The sequence below is a fragment of the Recurvomyces mirabilis genome (assembly GCF_035927965.1).
Source record: "Recurvomyces mirabilis strain CCFEE 5264 chromosome Unknown scaffold_6, whole genome shotgun sequence".
Classification (NCBI taxonomy): domain Eukaryota; kingdom Fungi; phylum Ascomycota; class Dothideomycetes; order Mycosphaerellales; family Teratosphaeriaceae; genus Recurvomyces; species Recurvomyces mirabilis.
The window spans coordinates 255790-276542 of record NW_027041940.1 but is presented as its reverse complement, the minus strand read 5'-3'; the positions used below and the strand labels follow the sequence as shown (position 1 = coordinate 276542).

At 53.7% G+C, this 20753-nt stretch overlaps 10 protein-coding genes across 10 annotated transcripts; 4 read left to right on the top strand and 6 right to left on the bottom strand.

The window, feature by feature from the left end:
- Positions 1 to 649: 649 nt before the first annotated feature.
- BPL1 (biotin holocarboxylase synthetase) lies at positions 650 to 2768 on the bottom strand (the record flags this gene model as incomplete). The annotated part of the gene is made up of 2 exons (XM_064835588.1): positions 650 to 2025; positions 2135 to 2768. The coding sequence occupies 2 exons, from the start codon at positions 2766 to 2768 to the stop codon at positions 650 to 652; spliced, it is 2010 nt and encodes a 669-aa protein (XP_064696638.1).
- Positions 2769 to 3063: 295 nt separating this feature from the next.
- Positions 3064 to 3327, top strand: LTS14_002882 (uncharacterized protein; the record flags this gene model as incomplete). The annotated part of the gene is made up of 2 exons (XM_064835587.1): positions 3064 to 3162; positions 3256 to 3327. The coding sequence occupies 2 exons, from the start codon at positions 3064 to 3066 to the stop codon at positions 3325 to 3327; spliced, it is 171 nt and encodes a 56-aa protein (XP_064696637.1).
- Positions 3328 to 3579: 252 nt separating this feature from the next.
- LTS14_002881 (uncharacterized protein) lies at positions 3580 to 4578 on the top strand (the record flags this gene model as incomplete). Its single annotated transcript, XM_064835586.1, has 2 exons — positions 3580 to 4217; positions 4281 to 4578. 2 exons carry the CDS (start codon positions 3580 to 3582, stop codon positions 4576 to 4578), a joined length of 936 nt encoding a protein of 311 aa, XP_064696636.1.
- Positions 4579 to 5814: 1236 nt separating this feature from the next.
- On the bottom strand, positions 5815 to 8614 carry LTS14_002880 (uncharacterized protein; the record flags this gene model as incomplete). Its single annotated transcript, XM_064835585.1, has 2 exons — positions 5815 to 6771; positions 6827 to 8614. The coding sequence occupies 2 exons, from the start codon at positions 8612 to 8614 to the stop codon at positions 5815 to 5817; spliced, it is 2745 nt and encodes a 914-aa protein (XP_064696635.1).
- A 754-nt stretch (positions 8615 to 9368) lies between these two features.
- LTS14_002879 (uncharacterized protein) lies at positions 9369 to 10967 on the bottom strand (the record flags this gene model as incomplete). The annotated part of the gene is made up of 2 exons (XM_064835584.1): positions 9369 to 10800; positions 10888 to 10967. 2 exons carry the CDS (start codon positions 10965 to 10967, stop codon positions 9369 to 9371), a joined length of 1512 nt encoding a protein of 503 aa, XP_064696634.1.
- A 269-nt stretch (positions 10968 to 11236) lies between these two features.
- On the bottom strand, positions 11237 to 12901 carry LTS14_002878 (uncharacterized protein; the record flags this gene model as incomplete). The annotated part of the gene is made up of 1 exon (XM_064835583.1): positions 11237 to 12901. The coding sequence occupies one exon, from the start codon at positions 12899 to 12901 to the stop codon at positions 11237 to 11239; it is 1665 nt and encodes a 554-aa protein (XP_064696633.1).
- Positions 12902 to 14555: 1654 nt separating this feature from the next.
- On the top strand, positions 14556 to 15217 carry GOT1 (Golgi Transport; the record flags this gene model as incomplete). Its single annotated transcript, XM_064835582.1, has 4 exons — positions 14556 to 14586; positions 14666 to 14692; positions 14752 to 15046; positions 15088 to 15217. 4 exons carry the CDS (start codon positions 14556 to 14558, stop codon positions 15215 to 15217), a joined length of 483 nt encoding a protein of 160 aa, XP_064696632.1.
- Positions 15218 to 15385: 168 nt separating this feature from the next.
- On the bottom strand, positions 15386 to 16637 carry ARO4 (3-deoxy-7-phosphoheptulonate synthase; the record flags this gene model as incomplete). The annotated part of the gene is made up of 3 exons (XM_064835581.1): positions 15386 to 15690; positions 15749 to 16528; positions 16595 to 16637. 3 exons carry the CDS (start codon positions 16635 to 16637, stop codon positions 15386 to 15388), a joined length of 1128 nt encoding a protein of 375 aa, XP_064696631.1.
- Positions 16638 to 17643: 1006 nt separating this feature from the next.
- LTS14_002875 (uncharacterized protein) lies at positions 17644 to 18742 on the bottom strand (the record flags this gene model as incomplete). The annotated part of the gene is made up of 3 exons (XM_064835580.1): positions 17644 to 17914; positions 17968 to 18449; positions 18506 to 18742. 3 exons carry the CDS (start codon positions 18740 to 18742, stop codon positions 17644 to 17646), a joined length of 990 nt encoding a protein of 329 aa, XP_064696630.1.
- A 1143-nt stretch (positions 18743 to 19885) lies between these two features.
- Positions 19886 to 20733, top strand: LTS14_002874 (uncharacterized protein; the record flags this gene model as incomplete). Its single annotated transcript, XM_064835579.1, has 3 exons — positions 19886 to 19995; positions 20048 to 20159; positions 20260 to 20733. The coding sequence occupies 3 exons, from the start codon at positions 19886 to 19888 to the stop codon at positions 20731 to 20733; spliced, it is 696 nt and encodes a 231-aa protein (XP_064696629.1).
- Between the last annotated feature and the right edge of the window lie 20 nt (positions 20734 to 20753).

Here is a 20753-nt window from a genome sequence, read left to right as displayed (position 1 = left end):
ATGTACTCTCCCCGTAGCCCATAGTGCATGGTAAGCAAGATGGACAGTAATTGAGCCTAGCGTAAGATGAAGTCAACCCTGCGTGCCTGTAGCAACTACACGGCCTGCTCCTTCCGCTTATGCTTGCTCTTGGGTCAGCCGGCCGAGTCGGATGAGGCTTTTCTAGGGCGTGGTGTCTTGGCACATCCGGATACCGTATTGTCATCGAACAAGATTTACGAGACCGGCACCACGGTGTGTCTGCAACAACCATCGCGAACGCCGGTCGACATTATGAGGCCCCCCTTTTCTTCATTCAAGATAGATCGGTGCGAGACAGGGCCAGTACACCCTTTGCCTATCACTGAGTGTTATTGCCACCACTTGCTTCACCAGCCGTATGGTCGTGAGGTTCACCTGACTCGATCCACATCCTCTCGAGACCGACTGAGGCTGCTGTAATCAAGCAGACGGGCTGCAAGCTTAGACTCAGCACGCACATCCAGATCAAGCATTGTCGAAATCCTTTCCCTCGGCAAGTGTCGCTTGACCGTCGCAAGCAAGCCTCTCCCACCATCCACCCCACCTCACACCTCCAGCACAACTACGAGCTCCCCAACAACCAACCCCTACCCATCAGCCAACCACGCCCACCCATCCCGCACACCACTCACATCTTCCTCCTCAACAACCCCCGGAAAAAATCAAAACTATTACTGTCACTCTGCAAAGCAAACCTCTTCCCTGTCACCCTTCCCTCCTCCCCCACCACCTCCTCGGCAACCAAAAGTCCCCAATCACTCGTAATACCCTTAATCCTCGCCCTCGCTCCCCCCTCCGTCTCCAACACCACAATCTGATCTGTATGCAACCAAGCCCCATAGTACAAACCCTGAAACTCCTTATCCCAGCCCGTGCGGCAGAAACGGGTATATAAACCTTCGAAATTGGCGAGGATGGAGGCGAGAAGTCTCTCTAGCGTGAAGGGCGGAAGGTTGAGTTTTTGGGCGAGCAGGGAGAGGGAGGTGGTGGGCGAGGGGTTGGAGACGTTAAGGCCGATGCCGCAGACGAGGGTGTAGTCGCCTCCGGCGTAGGAGGAGTTGACTAGTATGCCGCCGATCTTGACGTACTTCTTCTCATCCTTCTCCGGCACCGTGGGGTCAAGGGCATAGATATCATTCGGCCATTTCAGCCTCACGGGGATACGGTTATATCCTCCTTTCTCGTAACCCTGGATTCCGGCCACGATGGCCATGGCGATGATGTACTGTACGAACACCACCGGCGCCTTCGTGGATAGACTGAGAGAGTGGCGTAGTACGGTAGAGAACATCAGACTCCCGGGCGGGGAAACCCACACGTTTGTTCCGCGGCCGCGGCCGGCGACTTGGGTTGTGGCGGTTGCTGTGAAGCCGTCGGGGAGGTTGGAGAGCCAGGTTGTGTTCTTTTCGAGGAGTGTGGAGGTACTGGTCACCACTTCGCCGTAGAGTAGTGTTTTCCCGAAGTCGCCTGAGGATTCCTTTTGTTGGCTGTGGTAGGAGGAGAGGTTGGAGAAGAAGGCATGGTGGTTGAAGTGGGGTGTTTCTTTACCGGAAGGGAGGGAGGATTCGTGGGCGACGAGATGTTTGGGGATGGTGTTATAGTCGATGAGACTATCCGGAGGCTTGTCGTCAGCTTGTGCTTGGCTTGTTGGCGAATTTGATGGTAATGCTTCTTGTATGTCGTTCATATCCCATCGTCCTGCTTGATGGAGAATGAAACGATCGTTTTCGCCTTCGATGGTCTCGGTACCATCGTCTCGCTTGCTCAGAACACCTTGCTCATGCCATGATGCTAATAATTCAGACACATTCGAGGGCTGTGAGGAGGAGAGATGTAAACGGGAGAGGATAGGTACCGCTTCAGTCTCTTGGCTGACTTGCAGCCCCAGCTTGGTCAAGCATGCCTTCATGAAGTCGGTCCGCTTCGTCTCGTCTTCTCGTAAAGCTGTCACAACCGCTGCATAGTCATAGTGTGCGGATGGTTCGGAGGCGTTGAGATTCGTGCCTGAGAATCTGAATCTCTCGTTAGTACAACGCTCGAGCCTGAAGAGGATACGAAGACTGATACTCAGGATGTGGACCAGTCAATATCACACCACCCTCACCAACCTTACAATACACCACCGCAGCTTTCCCTTCCCCAGACTCAACAGCAAGATCCTCCGCATAGCTCGCCAACACCTCGACCCCTTGATTCTTGTACTTTTCAGCATGGACGAATACGCCTCCACCATTGTAATACACCTTCAAACGTCCCGGCACTGCCTCGCTCCCAAACGCAGCACCGTTCACCGAAATTTCCGCAGCCCTGGTCCCAGCCTCAGAATGATAGACAAAGCCCTCAAACGCCAACCCCCTACACGTCCCAGGATAGAAACCTAGCTCCCTCGACCCAACAACCTCCATCCCCTTCCTCCCAACCTCAAACTCACACCTCGCACACCCATAATAACCCCCCGCACACAGACCCAAATATTTCCCACCAAGCTGGACATATTGCATTATACGCCGATTACCTTCACCGTTGAGCGTACGACAGTATCCCAAATCTGCTCCGCCGGGAAAGACGAGCAAAGCGCAGGTGGCGGACCAGGGCTCGTTCAAGATCTGGTCGCCGGTGACGGTGAGGACGGCGTAATGGGGTCCAAGTAAGCGGCGGAGGGACCAGGTGGTGTGTTTGACCGAGGATATGGTTGCGCCGGTGCCGGCGTACATTAAAACATTCAGCTTTTTGTTTGTGACGGACATTTTGACCTCGATGCGTGTGTCACGTGCAGGGTCTGTGCTTCGATGGCGGTACTTCTGGGTCTGGGTGTCTTTGTAGCTTTGATGGACTCTTCGTACGAGTGCCAACCAGGATGACAGACACGCGGCAGGATAAACGACCGGATGAAGTCGTTGAAGATGATGATGAACCTGATGAGTGGTATGCGGTCCTAATGCAGTATCATTGAGTCGCCACCCACTGATCTGTTTCCCAGGGACAAGCGTATCTTCAGCACAGGCTGTGCAGGTCTGTCGTCGCTTCTCTTCCCTGTTCAGTATGATGGCAGTGCTGACCGGAGGACTGACTCCAGACGAGAACACTAGCCTGAACGACTGCTTCTTCGAGAAGAAAGACTGGAGAGCTTGCAAAGATGAGGTAAGAAAGGAATTGTCGGTCCTGACTGCGATGACCTACCTCTGTCTCAGCGGAACGTATATGGTAAGGAGAAGCACTGACATACTCGGACAGATGGAGGCTTTCAAGCAGTGTTGGAAGAGAAAAGGAAACGAGCAGAGGACGGACTCGAAGGATGCAAAGTGAGAAGGGTGGCAGCGCCAGCGCCAGCAGATTTGCTCTCACACAGCTGTAAAGTCTCCACTCGTGTAATGTATGTACAGTACGTATTTACTTCCACGACCAGTAGTGTAGAGAGTGTCGTGCCTTCCTATGTAGGAGGTACATTTCCTGTGGTGTACCTCTCTGCCTCGGCACGGGGTTGATGGCACGGACCTCGTGCATGAAGCTCGACTTGAAACCTTTGGAGGCGAGCCTCGAGTTATTTGCTGCAGAAGGATGAGTTGTACACGACGAGCGGGCGCGAGCCTCATCGCAATCCTTACTGCATCTCCATCCAAGCAGCGGGTTAGCCGAAGAGGCATAGGCATCGACACTTCTCGCCGCCATGTCGCCTCAAGTACTCGCCGCTGGCAGCAGAGCCCCGTAGCTGCAGCGACCAAGCCAGCCGCTCCTGCCAGAACGACGCCATCACCGTCTGCGACTGCACCCGCGCGATCAGCGGTACCGGTCGCTCCTGCTCCTGCTCCCAGATCACCACAGACGAATACGGAAACCACACAGCACAACCTCACCTCATCAACCGAATCCGAACCCCTACGCTCCTTGACCGACGGCCTTCAGGATCCACCACCAACACTGGGCGAAGACGAGAAGCAGATAGACTGGACACGCTCTTACCATGGCTTGTCATCCACCCCTTTCACAGCCGAGCAGGCAGATATCCTGCAACAGGAGATCAAGGCGGATGATATCGAGGTGAAGCCCGATGGCATCATCTATCTGCCCGAGATCAAGTATAGAAGGATACTGAACCGCGCATTCGGTCCGGGAGGGTGGGGCTTGGCACCACGCGGCGAGACGATCGTCACGGCCAAGGTGGTGACGAGGGAGTATGGTTTGGTCGCGGGCGGAAGGTAGATACCAACGACACCCGACCAGATACCCTCTACCCTTAGTACTAACCCGTTATGCTGCAGACTCATCTCCATCGCGCGCGGCGAACAACAATACTTCGACCCCGACGGCATCCCCACCGCCACCGAAGGCTGCAAATCCAACGCCCTGATGCGCTGCTGCAAGGACCTCGGCATCGCTTCGGAGCTGTGGGATCCGAGGTTTATCAAGCGCTATCTGCGTGAGCAGGCGAGGGAGATGGTGGTGGAGCATCAGACGACGAAGAAGAGGCGGAAGCATTGGATGAGGGTGGATGATGAGCTGAGGTTCCCGTGGAAGGAGGTTGGTGGGCCGGGGATGACTGGACAGGCGAGGAGATGATGGATTGATTGCATAGAGATGGAGGGACGTGTGACCAACTATGTAAGATACCCTGTACAGTAACTATGGTGGTGGTGGCGAGAGCCTTGCAATCTCTTCGCTTGCTCTGTAGAATCATATTACACAGAAACCTCATGCACAACCTCCCCACCACCATCGCCTTCACGAGGCACATTATCACAAACCCCCCGTCCCATTTTTCTGACCCGGTATCACTAACCCCTCCAAATCCCCCAAAACCTGCGGCAAGACCACCCCAACAAACGCCCTCGTAAACGCTCGCGTAACTTTCACCAAGCTCTCACCCTCACTCTCCATCCCCGCATGAGTGGGAATGATGATATCGCCTGCGGCAGTAAAGTTGAAATGGATAGTCGAGTTCTCCTTCCCCTGGGAAATCGCGACCTGCAGATTGGTAGAACTCTCCACCACGCCATCGGGGGTGGAGACGTTCGCGGGTATCGCGACGGAGAGGTCGAGAGCTTGTAGTTCGTTAATGATGGTATGGCGGAAGTGGGCGTAGGTGTCTAGGAAGGTATCGTAGGAGATCAGGAGGTCCGGGTCGTGGTCGCGGTGGTCGTTGTGTTCTTGTGGAGGCTGAGTTGCTTGGCCAGTGGTGTGGAAGAGTAGTGCTGCTACTGCCACCAGTGCTGAGCATGGAGAAGGCCTCATAAGGTGAGGATTGAGGTCGTTTGTTTGCTGTCGTCAACGGATGCGCTTTAAACTGTTGCCATGTTACGATTATCCTCGTTGCTGATGGTTTTCGGTCCCGAGAGCCTAGTCCGGAAGGCCACAGTGTACAGGGGGACACTGGGAGGGGAGGGTTCAAGATTCGGTTGTGAACGGTGCAGACCAGGTGTGCATAGTCGTTCCTGCGTGTCGCTGATGGACCAGAAGAGACCTTCCCCTTCGGATCACCACCTAGTTAACTCAACTCGCCATTAGCCAGGAGCGTGCGGTCCTAGACCTTCAAATGGTGGTAAGTGGGCAAGTATGATTGCTATCAATCAATACGACAACCGTGGTCTGCATTTGGCAATACGAGACAGAAAGGGGTCAGGAATACCACGCTATGCACACGCTAACCCTACTCGGCCCGGCGTCTTCGGGATTCTCACTCATGGCTCATGTATACCTATACCCATACCCTCCAAATCCATAACGCCAAGTAATAACAACCACACCCAAACACCCTACCCCCACTCCCCAACCCACTCACACATCAAGTCCCTCGATTCATTTCACTTCCTCACCCACCGGACTCTGATGGACAAGCCACTCCATAACGCTCTCATAACACAGCACAAATTGCCGGAGACTCTGCACCATACTAATGCGCTGACTCCGGAAATCCTCCACCGTCTTCTCCACGAGATCGACGTCGTCGCTTTGCACCCAGGGGCCATCAATACTCTCGCCCTGATGAGCCGAGGGGTCGAGTAGGGAGGAGAAGAAACCTCCTTCAACCCCTGCTCCTCCTCCTTGCTGACCAACCTTCTTCTTGTCGACCTTTGCTGCTTTGGCGTCCGAGGGTAATGAGCGAGCAGGTGTCCTCTCATCGATATCCATCGGCTCTGTGCCCGCCCGCTCACGCTGCGAGATCCGCTGTCGCTTGAGCATATCGATCACACTATCCACCGTACAAAACGTCCCCGTCCGTCCACACCCAGCACTGCAATGTACCATGATCGGCCGCTCTCCGTCGGAATCCGGGTTTTGACTATTATGCGTCTTATTACTAGCTCGCACCACCGCATCCGTTTGCTCCACCAATCCTAGCAGATGCGCCGGATGGGCTGGTGCGCCAAAATCCGGCCAGGAAGAGTATTGCAGCTGTGTCACTTCCCGCATGGGCTCGAAAGGGTACCTTTCATGGCTGAGCGAGAACTTACGCACAGTCACATAGGGCTGTTCCGAGTTCTTGTCCTGGCTTGAGTCGATCGGGGCGAGAGGGATGCCAGGAAGACTTGATTTGGTGGACGATCGCTTTGGAGGCTGTGGTCTCTTCTTCTGAGCGTTGTGGATCCTAGCCGGCTCGAGAGAGGCACGCTTCTCACTTAAGAACTCCAGGTGCAGTGGACCGTAGCGCTTCTCGCTCCAGTAGTTGTGTGCTTTGACTTGTGCGCCTTCTTTCTCTGCTGTTAGCATGACGACGACTCGGATATCTTGTTGCCAGATGACGTTCCAGAAGTCCTGCGCGAATGTTAGTAACCTGTATCGGGATTGAGAGGTCTTGTTGTGAACTTACGCCAAAAGTCGCGGGTATCGGCGCCTGCGTCGAGATATACCGTTTGTTGCTCCACGCTGCCTTGATATAATTGGCATTGAAGTAATCACAATCCGACTTGGGCAGACCAGCAAGCTTCACCCGCGAATGCTCAAAAGGCCAAATATTGTTATACCTATTCTTGGCTCCCTTCTCGATCCCAGCAATCGCCAGCTTGCGCTCCAGTGGAGTCTTTGGCCCACCAGGTGGCGTGGGCGAACCGTAGGAGACCTGCCCGGACAGGGCATCCTCCATCCGCTTCTTTTCTCTTCGCTCAATAGCCTCGAACCTGGTGGACACCCTTTTGCCTTGGTCGTGCTCTTCGGCTGCATTACGCAGCCAGCCTGGATACTGCCTGTCCTCTACAGCATTCGTTGCCGTGGTCGGGCGCTTCAACGCGATCTGACCTACACCGCCTATCAAGTCCATGTTTTGACGAATGTTACCAAAGAAGGGGTTCGCAGGCTTGTCTGTCAATGGCATCGGGCAGCCTCCGATTACCGGGGCCACACCAGGTCGCTCAGGGTCGCCACCCAGTTGTGGGCCGAAAGGACCACTGGCTGCAGACTCGACGTCTCGCGGGAAAGTTCGGCTGAAACCCGCGAATCCGCCTTTCAAGATACGAAGCGTGCCCTTGTAACCCTCACCTTCAAACTTCTTGATGATGTTGATGCACATCTGCGCGTCTTTGAGTTGTGCCGACGATGCATCATACACGACAACGTACTTGCTGGTGCGCCAATGTTCGAACTTCGTCCGCTGTGGACCCTCCTGGAATGTCTCGGCCAGTTTCTGAGCGTTGTACGAGGTTCGCTTGAGTAATGTTGTGGGTATGCAGAGGTTGAGGGCAGTGGAGACGTGTGAAGTTGCATACTGTGTTGAAACGCGAAGATCCAAGATAAGTATGTCTTCCGACCTAGTCTCCAGTAGCGTGACCAGACGTTGTGGCGTCATCATCAAGTCTGCCTCGCTCTCGTCAACATTACCGGTAGGGGCAGTCTCTGCTCGATGTGGTGGGTGAGCAAAGCCAGGTATGTTCTTCATGTTGTCCAGCGGTAGCTTGAAGCGGGCAGCATTCGACGGCTCGTCCTCGTCGCTCGCCTTGAAGTGTGCAGGCGATCCTCTACGCACTGGCTCCACCAGTGCAGCAGAACCAGGCGACAGCACTCGCTTCGGTGATCGGGCCAACTCGGCGGATGATGGGTCGAGCGATTCCTTGGAAGGTATGCGGTGGGTGGGCACATCCCGTGGCTTGTGGCCAGGTGATTTCGGGGCCTCCTTCTCCGGCTTGCTCTGTGTCCTGCCTACTTTGGTGCGTGGCGGCGCGTTCACCTTGAAGTTGCCACTCAGCCCTCCTAGATTGAAGGCCTTGCCCTCTGACTGTCTCCTGAAGTCATCATACTCCAGATTCTGATCTATGGGTACCACAGACGGCGATGCAGCAGCGATGGATCGGACTGCAGAAGATGGTGGACTCCAGTTCTGTTTGGCATGTTGCAGGGAGTCGGCATGGTGAGTGCTGCTGTCGTGCGCCTGGAAGCCAAAGTAGTTTGGACTGGGCGACTTCGCGTTGGTTGGGGCGGGTTGAGGGGGGGTGCTCAGTCGTGGAGTGGAGAAGTAGGAGGGGGGCAACGTGGCGGCTGCAGATGGCGTCTTCGCAGGTCGAGCAAAAGGATGCGGATGCGGCGAGGTTGCCGTCTCAGTCATGTTGGGCGGTGGATATTGAGTGGTGGTTGGTATAAAGGCTGGTGACTTCACTAAAGGGACCATGTTGAAGTGTAGACTCGAGCGGCTCAGTCAGCAGCCATAACGATCACAAGAGCGCCACTTCCTTCCGTGTCATTGACTTGCGGCTCAGCACTGTCGGCCACAGGTCCGCTGTCTTTCCTTCTCTGAGGGCGAAGCAACAGTAGTTAGACGGCGGCCCCTGGTACGAGAAGGCAGGTCGAATTCTCCCAGATGACGTAGCTGGAGGTCTGCTCCTATATTCGAACAAAGAGGAAAGGGAGAGTTATTGCTCAGCAGCTACGCATGCTTCTGGTAGGGCAGTCAGATGCTAGTTTAGGAGAGGCTACAAGCTAGCACACGGATTGCCTTTGAAACCACACGATGACGATAACACACTCCAGAGGCGTGCTTGCTAATACTGTAATGGTGCAATGCCACTCCCGTTTCAAACCCACAATCTGGACTTTGGTAGACTGCTGGACCCTGCAGAAATATTAGTGGCGACCGCTCCATCTGGCCTGGTCGCGTGCAGGCGAAGCACGTGTCGTGACGTAGGCTCAGCTGACTATTCTAAGCCACTCTCAGCATAATAAAATAACATGGTAAGCATCAATAACGATAGCAAGCGGTCCTGCAAGCATCAATGATCTTCATATGGGCGACTCCACCGTCTCGGCGGAAGAGATGATTGACTTGATGGATCATCGCTGTCAACATAATGGAGTCAATGTGCCTATACATTTATGCTTAGTCTACTTTATTTCTTATTCGACGAGTCTGAATCGTCCAGAGAGTCTTAGCTAGCTACTGACAGAGGCGTCGGTAATCGATCAAGCTCCGTCATCTCCTCATCACTCAACCTTCGACTCACAGCCCGCGCAACACCGTTCGACTGAACGATTGGCTTTTCATTCTTATACAGTTCCAGGTTCCTGAACATGACCCACAACCCGAGATCATATGCTAGACGGAACGCACCAGCGACCAAGAAAGCGACCCAGAACTTGTTGCTCCCGGCCAAGAATCCAGTTATAGACGGTCCGGTCATGGCAGCGAGCGTCCGTAACAGGTTCGTAATCCCCATCACCGCGGTCCGCTCCTCGCTTTTCACAACTGCCACTATGAAGGCGGAGCGTGGAGCTTGATCCATATTGTTCAATCCTGCTCGAATAAGCAGAAGTATCACAACCATGACGAGATTGTTCGGCAAGCCAAACATCAATACCGCAGCCGAGGATGGAATGTGTGTAAAAACCATCGTGTTGATGAGGCCAATTTTGCGTGCGAGTGGACCGGCGAATACTGCTGATATTGCTCCGAGAAAGTATGCTGCTGACGTGACGTCGCCTAGTAAGGCCAAGGAAGGGTGGAACATCTGGTCGATATAGTAGTTCGTCAGGGAGTATGGAACCATACCATCGGCAATAGAGTCCACAGCCAGTAACGTCCAGAGCTTGTACATGACCGACCGAGTGGAGGGAGAGATGTTGGAGAAAGAGCTAGTCAGCTTCTTCCACCATGATCCGGACATCTCAGCTGTCTGCAGATCCGCTGGCTGCTGGGTAGTCTGATCTCGCGGTCCCTGTTCCAGTTCCATACTACCCCTTTCGTCTTGCGCCACCTGCACATATGCCTGTTCTTCCTTCTGCAGCTCGCAAGCCTCAGTCAACGGCAGCACCAACACCGCATTAACAATCCCCATCGCCGTAAACAGCCAAAATAGCGCATGATAAGCATCCACAAGCCCCCACCCCTCTCGCTCCAACAAAGCATTCACAATCCTCCCCGAAGCCTCACTGCCCACCGCCGACCCCACAGTAGACAACGTAACATACCAAGCCAACACATCCGCCCTCGTCCCGGGCATAGTCAACTGCGAAAGAATCGACTCCTCAATCGCCCTAAACGGACCAAAGTCCCCCCCCGTCGCACTAACCACCCCCACCACAGCGGCGAAAAGCAAGATCCAGAAATTCTCAAAGATGGCGAACGCCGCTCCGCTCAAGACCATAAGGAAGGAGCCTCCGAAGAGGATTCTGCGTCGTCCGAATCGGTCCGCGATGAGGGTGAGGCCGAGCCCGAGGACGACGTCGCCGAGGAGGGTGAGGGTCATGAAGAGGCCGATTTTGTAGTCCGAGAATTTGAGTTCGGCGAAGAACAGGGCGAGGATGAGGCTGTTGGTGCCGTAGGCGAACATGCGGCAGGCGCGGGCCAGGATGATGAGGTATCTGTGTTAAAGTTTGCTGATCAGCTTTCACGATGCGAGGGTTTTGGGCAGGCACGCAAGTTCGTTCTTTTTTTGGCGTGGGACTTACGCATTTCTGCCGGTTTCGTGGATGGATACTAGACCGAATTCTTCGTAGAACCACTTGAATGGTCTAGTCAAGGTGCTCATGTCCTAGACTGTGTCGATGTATCAAGTGGCCCCGTGCTGTGATTGGAGATAGATATACGGTGTCGTCTGGAGTCAAGCCGATGTCGGCCGTCGTCACAACGGCACGAAGAGCGACGCATGAAGCCTTTTAAACAATGGCGACTATCGACCAGGGACAGCTTGGTATTGTCACGACAGGATCTTCTTCGAGAGGCTAATCGCGCCTTGACCCTGTGTACAGATAGTTCAAGGCCTCCAACGCCACGCTAAATCTAATCCTAAATCTCAGCCTACGACAATCCCTCATAGACACCCTCCCCAATACTCCGATCCCACTCCATATGCCGATACGGCAAAGGCGTATGCACATCCTCCTCAGGACTATCCCGCGATCGCGTCGACTCCGCACTAATAGCCTTCCCAGAAGCCGCATCGGATTTGTCGACGGTAGCGCGTCTGGGCTTCTTGTTCCCAAACCAGCCTTTTCGTTTCGCGGTGCCGTCGATACTGCTAGAGTCGCCTTCATTAAGCGACATGCTCTCATTCGCGGTCTCTGATGCAGACGGTGCGAGGGCAGTGCCATCGTCATTATCATCGGCGGTGCTCTCAACCAGTTCAGCGTCCCGAATCCACTTCCGTCGCCGTGTATACCTATCCCACCCATCAACTTTGGAAGGAAGCTGCCATTTATTATCAAAGTACGTCCATCCACTCTCATCGCCTCCGCCGCCTCCACCGATGCGCTTCGCCGATTTCTCCTTGGTCACCGTCGCCCCTTCGACCCGCCATTCGCTTCCCGGAGTCCATCGCCACTTCGTCGTAGCATGATCCGTATCAGGCAAATCAAAGTGGTCTGGCTCCGCGCAATCGTTCAAATGCTCATCGGACCACGCCTGTCGTTCGTATGCCAGAAGCGATGCTGTCCAGCCGAGACCAAGCCAACGGCGTTGATTCTCGTAGATAGTGAAAGTGAAGCGTACACCCGGCTTTGCGTTGTTTGACACACTCAGCGCAGAAGCCTTGATATCCTTGTCCCTCGGCGGCAGCTTTGGAGCTTTCGCGACAGGTACATAAGCTGGGAAGTCTAGGCCAGTCAACAGTGATGCGATTTGTCGCACTGTCCGACTCCGCCAAAGCAGAGTTCGAGTGACTCGAGTTGGACGACTGTGCCAAGATAAGCCTAGAGTGCCAATGACAAGCACTACTCGTTTCGTAGTCAGGATATGCCAAGGTGGCAATGTCAAAACGGCCCATATCGGCGTAAATGCTAGAATGCGGATGAAGAGCGAAGTGAGTGCTGGTCTGGTAGTCGCGGACGTCGCAGTCGACTGTGTACTTAGGAACTCAGTCAGCCTGAGGAAAGGATCCAAAAGTACATCACATCGTGCCGTGAACGTCTGCAGCGTATCCAGAATCTCATCCAGGCTCTTTCTAGCCTCGGACTCTGCTCGCTTTCGTTTGGCAGACTTGTCGCTCCATACTGTGCTCGAAAGCGGACTGTAGCGGCGAGAGTACATGCCCAGTACCAGTGCCGTGATCACGACCAGCGGGCCAGCCCATCGTACCACAATGTCACCATAGAGCGTGACGAACCAGAAAGCAGATAGTAACAGGAAGCTTTCCCACGGATCGCCCGTTGTCCACGATAGCAGACCAGCGAGATGGTTAAGAGGCAATATGAAAGGATGACTGTACGCCAAGGCACGCGTGACCTGCGGTGGAGTGGCAACCAGCAATGGGCTCTTCTGGTGTATCAGGACCGAAGCCCTCCCCCTCTTCGTCGCCGTCTGCTGGTTCGGCGAGAAAGCGGCTACGGTAGGCGGAGCACCAGACTCCTCATCTCCGCCATCGTCTCGACTGGTGTTTCTCGAGTGCGTCGATGTCATCAAGTCGATCCAGGGTGTATCTGCGGGACGCTTGCACATTAGCTTCCGTAGATTCTTGCGCAAGCCCATGGCCAGACAGATATGACAGATAGCATAGATATGTGGTGGAGTGAGGCCATGCAGTACATACCAAATGCTGCCATCAAACACTTCTCCCAGACACGGTAGTAAAGGCTGGCATCTGCTCAAGGGACGCTCCTGCCTGATTGTGCGATGCTTGCCAGAGTCACGCGTGACAATCGAGGTGCGGGCTGTGTATTGCATGTCTGATGGTTGCGCGGAGGAAGGTAAAACAGATCAGGTCATGCTTTGCTGTGCGTAATAGCGTGACTTTGACCGCGGTGCGCATGTGGCGCGCATGTGAAGACGCTTGGACGAGATCGGCCTCTGGGATGCCGGGCGACTCCCGAGAGATGAAGATTGATGAACATTTGACGGCGATGGTTTGAGGTCGTTGCTGTTCATCACACATTATGGTTAGTGAGGAGCTTGAATTTCGATGCTTCACAACAGGATATGATGGGGCTATTCGCTAATACGATGTCAGGCGCACCGGATAATATCACAAGTAGTCTTCACCGGCGCAAGAGTATTCGGACGAGCATTCGCAGAAGCATACAAGCAGGCGTCTGCATCACAGGTGCGCATAAAAACAAACAGCCCTTTCCCCGAGATCATAATACAGTCCTAACACACCAAACCAGAAATACGCCGCAGCAAACCAAGGCGCAACAGGAGCCAACACCCTCTCCTCCTCCGGCCTCACCCTCTCCGAAGCCTGCCAAATCCTCAACGTCGCCCCACCCAAAGGCGGCCAACAGAACCTGGAAAGAACACACGAGCAATTCAAACGCTTATTCGACATGAACGATCCGAAGAAAGGGGGTTCGTTTTATCTGCAGAGTAAAGTGCTGCGGGCACGGGAGAGAATAGAATTGGAGGTACGTGAGGCGCGAGAGGCGGCGGAGAGGGAAGAGGAGGTGAGGGAGGGCTGGAGGCCGAAATTGTATCGGGATCGATGATGAAGATGAATAAGTGTGTGATGTTGAGGGTACGTGTGCTGACGATGACTTTTTCTGCGGTGTAGGCACAGAGACTGAGGCATCAGCAGTCGCAGCAGCAGTCGACAGGAGAGCAGTCACCACCGCCGAGCTGACCGTACTACTGGGCGAGGCGAGATGGGTGTATATATTTGTGGCTTTGGCATAGCGTGGCGTTTCCGTGCATCTGAGCGACATTATTTTTATGGGGCAAGGACTGACAAGGGGAGAGGTGTTTAGCATCCGAGAAGCTCTCCGCTCTGTCAACGCCGAAGACGTGACGGGAGCGATGCTCTCTGGCGCATTTCAGTCTGCAGAAGGAGAAGGCTAGAAATGAAGTGCGTGTACTGGTAAAGATGTGTACCACTAAAATTAGACCGTTTGTACAAATATTATGAGCCACCGACTCTACCAAGAAACTCCCGATCATATCCATATGGTCACTTCTTCGTCTGATCATTGCACCTCCAAGATGGTGACGTTGCAACAAATGTTCATCATATACTCCCCTCATATATCACACTTTCCCAATCGAGAACAGCTGGACCCTGCAGCACCTTTCCAACGCGCGACACGTCTCCCCAATAATAATCCCAGTCGCAAACTGGCTTGAGCCTACGATATACAAACCTAGAGATTGCCCTACATACCACGTCTTTCTGTAGACATATTCATTGCCCATCATGCCTACATACTGGCTCTCCGATTCGCAGAGTATGCGCAGCCCACCACATATAGCTTTCTCACCATGAACAGAGCAGGACTGACACTGACACTGACACTTCTACAACAGAATTCGGCGTGGGCTTCTGCACCGGCGGTAGGTATCCCTCACCACCCCTCCCTCCCTCCCTCTCACCACTAACACAGCCCACTCAGGTTTCTTCTTCCTCCTCTTCGGCCTCATCCTCTTCTTCGACCGCGCCCTGCTAGCCATGGGCAACATCCTTTTCCTAATCGGCGTCACGCTGCTCCTCGGCCCCACTCGAACCTTTGCCTTCTTCGCCCGGAAACAGAAATGGAGGGGGAGTTTGGCCTTCTGGGCTGGGATCTTGCTCATTTTGATCAAGTGGACGTTTGTCGGGTTTGCGGTGGAGAGTTATGGGATTTTTGTGTTGTTTGGGGAGTACGTATCTGCCTTCATTGCCACGGGCGAGCTGGGTTGGTGGGGGAGGTGGGTGGTAGTGGATATGTGGGCTAATGAAGATGTCATAGGTTCTTCAAGACGATCGCGGGTTTCGCGTATAACATTCCCGTTGTTGGACCATATCTGGCTCGGGCTCTACAGGTGGCTGGAGACAAGGCCGGAGCGAACGAACGAGCACACAAGGATTTGCCTGTATGAGGACTTTTGGAGCTAGCGACATGCTTGATGAGAGGCAGATCTGGCTGGACCATGCTACAATTCTAGCTCGACACCGGACGCCCGAGTGAATACCAACGCCCGGCTGGAGATCATGTTCACGCCAAAAGCTTTTGAGAACCAGCATGCCTATCGAAACAACATCGGGATTTAGTGCGCACCGTTGGCCGACCCATTCGTGCCGTTGGACGTCTTCGCGCGAATCTGACGCCTGGTGCGAACAGCATCGGCGAGCTGCTCCAGTACCTCCACGGTCGTGTCCCAGTCAATACAAGCGTCCGTGATGCTGACGCCGCGCTTCAAGCCAGCTGGACCTTCGGCAGGCACCTTCTGGTTGCCCTCGTCTAGATGCGACTCGATCATGACGCCGACGATGCCATCTTGACCTTCGCGGAGCTGGTCACCAATGACCTGCGCGACCTTGGGCTGGTTCTTATGGTTCTTCTGCGAGTTGCCTGCAAGAGAGTACGGGTCAGCGCTGCATCCAGAAGTCAACAGTCTGAGGGTCCATACCATGAGAACAATCAATCATCATGACCTCCGCCTGCCCCTTCTTCCTCAACGCCTCCCTCGTCTTCGCCACATTCTCCTTATCAAAGTTCGTCCCGTACGTGCCTCCCCTCAAAATGACAAAACAATCCGGGTTCCCACCCGTCCTCGTAATAGCAGCCAAACCCTGCTTCGTCACACCCATGAAATGATGTTTCGCCGCCGCACTACCAATAGCATCCACCGCCACAGTCAGACTCCCATCCGTACCGTTCTTGAATCCCATAGGGAAGGAGAGACCAGAAGCCAACTCGCGATGGAGTTGGGATTCTGTCGTCCTGGCTCCAATGGCACCAAGGGAGATCAAATCCGCGAGGAATTGAGGACTAATGGTATCCAACATCTCACTCGCAATCGGCATCCCCTGGCTCGTCAAGTCACAGAACAACTTCCGCGAAACCCTCAAACCCTTATTGATCTGGTACGTCTCGTCGATATCCGGATCGTTAATCAGACCCTTCCACCCCACCGTCGTCCGCGGTTTCTCGAGGTATGCGCGCATGATGATCATTAAATCATCTTTTAGCTTATCGGCGAGCTGGACGAGTCGGGTGCAGTATTCTACTGCGGCGGACGGGTCGTGGAGGGAGCAAGGGCCGCAAACGACGAGGAGACGGTCATCGCGCTGTTTGATGATTTCTATCGCTTCTTTGCGGCCTCTGAGGACGGTGGGGAGGGAGTTGGTGGGGGCGGGAAGTTCGCTGGTGAGGAGTTGGGGAGGGATGAGGGGGTCGTAGCCGAGGACTGTGTGGATGGTTCATTGTTAGTCTGCGGTGGAAGAGCTTGGGGTTGGTGGGAGGCATTGCGTACTGCGGACGTCGTCGCTCACTTCTTGGAGATTTTCGATTGCCATTGTGGGTGGTGGCGGCTAGCTCGTGAACGTATGAGCTTCAGCGGTAGTAATATGGGTTCGTTGTTCGAGTCAGAGTTCACATCAGTAGTGTAGTGGTTGAAAAGAACAATAGCTCACTACTGGCGGTGGAGTCACAAGCCAACGAAGCAATAAATTTGGCCGCCGATCCAGGGCACGTTTCTATCTGCCCCGCATCTGTGGCTTTGCAACTTCAGCCACATGAGGCGTCGGATCTGGACCTTTCTTGAGATTCGACACAATTGATCGGATGAGCCTAAAGGAACAAGACATGTGTAAAATAGTGTTCTACCTGTCATAAAATGCACTTTTCATTATTGCATCGCTCTTTCAATCCCTGTGAAACCTCGCAGGCCTCTCCCTAAGAACGAAGGAGTATGCCGCAATCTACAGCGTAGTCGTTGCCGTCTCAACTCGCGTTCAGCAAGTCTAGTAGACAACCGCTCGATTGTGCACCTGCTCAGTAGTTATTCACCAGTGGCATTTTCCCCAATCGATCATCCTAACATTTGCTAGATATAAGCGGTACATATGGTAAGTATATGAGAGATACCAGCACACACTCGTTGTGAGGTTTGACGATTCGAGATGCGTTGATGCTGAGCTGTATAGGCCGATGGCAATGCAGCACCATGTGATTCGGCACGTTACCGCCGGACGCTGCACGAGGGTGCGTGAAGGACCGCGATGCCAGACGGTGTTGCGCACTGCCTGGGGCTGCAGAGCCATGCAGTGTCGGGAATGATATGCGACAATGTCTCGCAAGTGAACAGATACGTCAATCTAAGTATGCTAGCCGTGCAGTGATGCTTCAGACTCCACATGTCAATAAAATGGATGTCTCGATGTCCTCTGGACACACGTTCGACTACTTGTCGCCTGTACTAGCGTTATTGTTTGTTAGAGACGTTCGAGGAGCGAACATCCAGTGTACGAGCATAAGTGTGATGAACGATTGGAGCATGCATTGAGTGATCTTGTGGTTTGATTAGTCCTGCTCAGGTATCGGCAGTCCATTCCAGAACTTCATCTTACGGCCTTGTGCCTCCATAGCTGCCATGGCATTCTTCTCCCTCAGCTTACTCGATTCGTCCTCCGTCACTAACACAAATTTGTACGTGATTAGCTTGCTACCCTCCTTGACATCATACTTCTTCGCTTGCTCGGCATCGACGGTACCCAAATCAATCAGCAACGAGTCCTTGACACCAAAAACGGCATCAGACGTTTCGTATGGGTCGCCGCGAAGGTAGAGCGCTCTGTATAACCGTTAGCTTGAGAAGACAAGAAAGTTTTCTCCGTCTGAACGCACGTGATCAAATGATCATAGCCCTTCTTCTCAAACATAAAGTGCATATGACTCGGCCGGTAACAATGCCTCTTCAACTGTACAAGCAACTTCCCAACCGGTCCATCATGCGGGATCGGATACGGCACCGGCACAATCGCCTTGAACCAAAATACACCCTCTTTATCACTGTGCATCACAGCTCTCTGATCCGGGCCCTCTCGTCCCGCATACTGCACATCGTAGAAGCCCTTGCTGTCCGTCTCCCAGATGTCGATCTTCACGTCCGAGATCGGTTTGCCGTCTGTGTCTTTGATGTCGCAGAGGACGAGGCAGGGTTCGCCGTCGGGGTCGTGGGCGATTATGCTGCCGTTGGGTGCTACTTCGGCTTCGTGGGAGTGGAAGGGGCCGAGGACTGTGCCTTCTGTGCTTTGGGGGGGCTTGGGGTGGTCTATGCTGTCGACGAGGAGGGAGAGGCCGAGAATGTCTGAGAGGAGGATGAATTCCTGAAATTGTGTGAGTTCGGAGAGTACATCGCTGTGCATTGAGGTTCGTCGCATACTTGTCTGACATCTGTGCATATCTGGCCGACTGATGTGAGGAAGAGAAGACCGGTCATCCACTCGTCATGGCTAAGTCGTGTCTCCCGCGCAAAGTCATGTAGATGTTGCACGATCCTCTCCAAGATGTACTTCATGCGGGGATTGGGACATTGCGAGTTGATGAGCTTGACGTTGTCTGTGATGTTGTCGATTGTGAGGTTCTTAAGAGGAGGGACTGTAACTTCAGACGGATCCATGTTTGGTATGCTGTGGCAGGATATGAAAGGTATGGAGTGTAAAGGCAAGAGCAAGATATGATTTGACCAGTAATCAAACGGAAAGATATACTTACACTCCTGGACTTACTCTCGAATGAGCTGCTAATGTAAGAATTCATAATCCAATGGTGTCAGAAGGGCCTCGCCATCTTGGAGTGTGGTAACAACCCCACATCGTCCTTTCCGCTTAATGTAAGTGCCGGGCGGGGCTGCAGTTCGGCTTTTTGCAGTACATGGGTATTACTGACCACAAAGCAGGATGCTGTTACTCCTAGTCCATGGAGAGTGGATTCATGGCCAGTGCTCACCGTTGCAACAAAGTGCTGCACCTCGCCCTTCCGTGCGGCAGCCTAACGACGCTAAGGCGAGCATTCCTGTTGCCCAGGCTTTTGCCAACGGTGATCTGGTTTTGGCCGAACCGCAAAAGCTTGGGAGCCAGCTCAACAGTGAAATGACCTCCTCAATGAGCAGCTCAGGACACAGAATTGGAGGTTTCGATCATGGTAGCAGAATCGAGGATGGTCGTGACATTGAGCACATTGGCTTCCCGCACCTTCGTAAGACTGGTAGGTGGACTTTCAAGCACAGCTGGTAGTGCAGCCTTGTAATCGGCAGCCTCGAAGTGGCCGGATAGAGTGTGATTCAAGGTAATACAGAAGGCGGACTTGTGCCAGAAGTCCAATCGGAGTGAGTACTTCTGACTGATGCGAAACACCCTTCCTGTGCATAGAGTCGACATGCTGGGTGTAAGTTGTGGTCCTAGAAGAGTTGCAGAAACCGGAGTGTAAAGACTTCGTCAGTCGAAAGATTGCGAGCTGTAGCGGGTGGCTTCGCGTCCAGTATCAGTGCCTCCCGTAACCGACCGACAGTAACGCCTGAGTATCATCGTTCATCGTCCCTCCGCCGTCATTGCAATTACCACAGTATCAGCTTAACTCATGGGTTTATGTTGAAGAAGCACGCAAGGAGAGCAGGAGCAACGACATGAATGTCGCGCTAGCACGGGCAGTTCCGCCCTTCCCGCTCAGCCGCTCACATCCACATTACCAAGTCGCGGTTTGCTTCAACTTGCCGTACCAGAACTATTACCATCAAGCCATTCCACCCTCTTCGCGGCCCAACATGCCTGGCGCAGGGAAACAACCGCCTGAAGTGCAAGCACGAATACGAGAGCTTCTCGAGGCAGGATTCGATCCTACCACAATTCACAGAAAGCTCAAGGTGGGCAGGAGGTATGATCCACGCGATCACTACTTGAGCATGCAAAAGTACTGACAATTGCAGTTCCATCTATCGCATGAAGCGATCCTTGCAACAACATGGAACCACATATATGCCAGTTGAGATGAACAAGAAGAACGGTCGACCAAAGGTGCTCACGGCAGAACAGGAACTGGTATGTTGCTAACGCGCATGTGCTATAATTTACAATCATTCAAGTCTTGAGACTGTTCAACAGTCTTCGACATACATCCGTCTAACAACGATATGTGCAGGAAGTGGGAGACTGGCTCCGCGATCCAAAGAATCGCAACCGATATTTGGACGACCTCGTATGGCTGACACACGACCGTTTCAGCATCGTCTGCAGCACGACGACCATGTCAAAGCTGAAACGAAAATGGTTAAAAGTAATCGAGTGCGAAGAGAACGGTCAGCCACTGGACGACGCCACTCGAGTCCTGGTCATGGAGACGCACCCTACTCTGCCAATCATCCAACAGGGTCTGGACTCCATGCCCGCTCCGATCACACAGCGGCAACTTCCACAGCCCGCGCCAATGCGACAGCCTCGACCACCGAAACCACCAAAGGCCAAGCAATCAACGTACCAACAGAACATCGTTGACCACCCGCAGTACACCGACCCAGAACCGCCGATTGACGCACGACTGTTGCTAAATCAGCAGCAGCTACCAGAAAGCCCGTACTACAGCGCACCGCCATACCCCTTGCCGCCGCATCTATAGTATTGAGCGATGGTATGGAC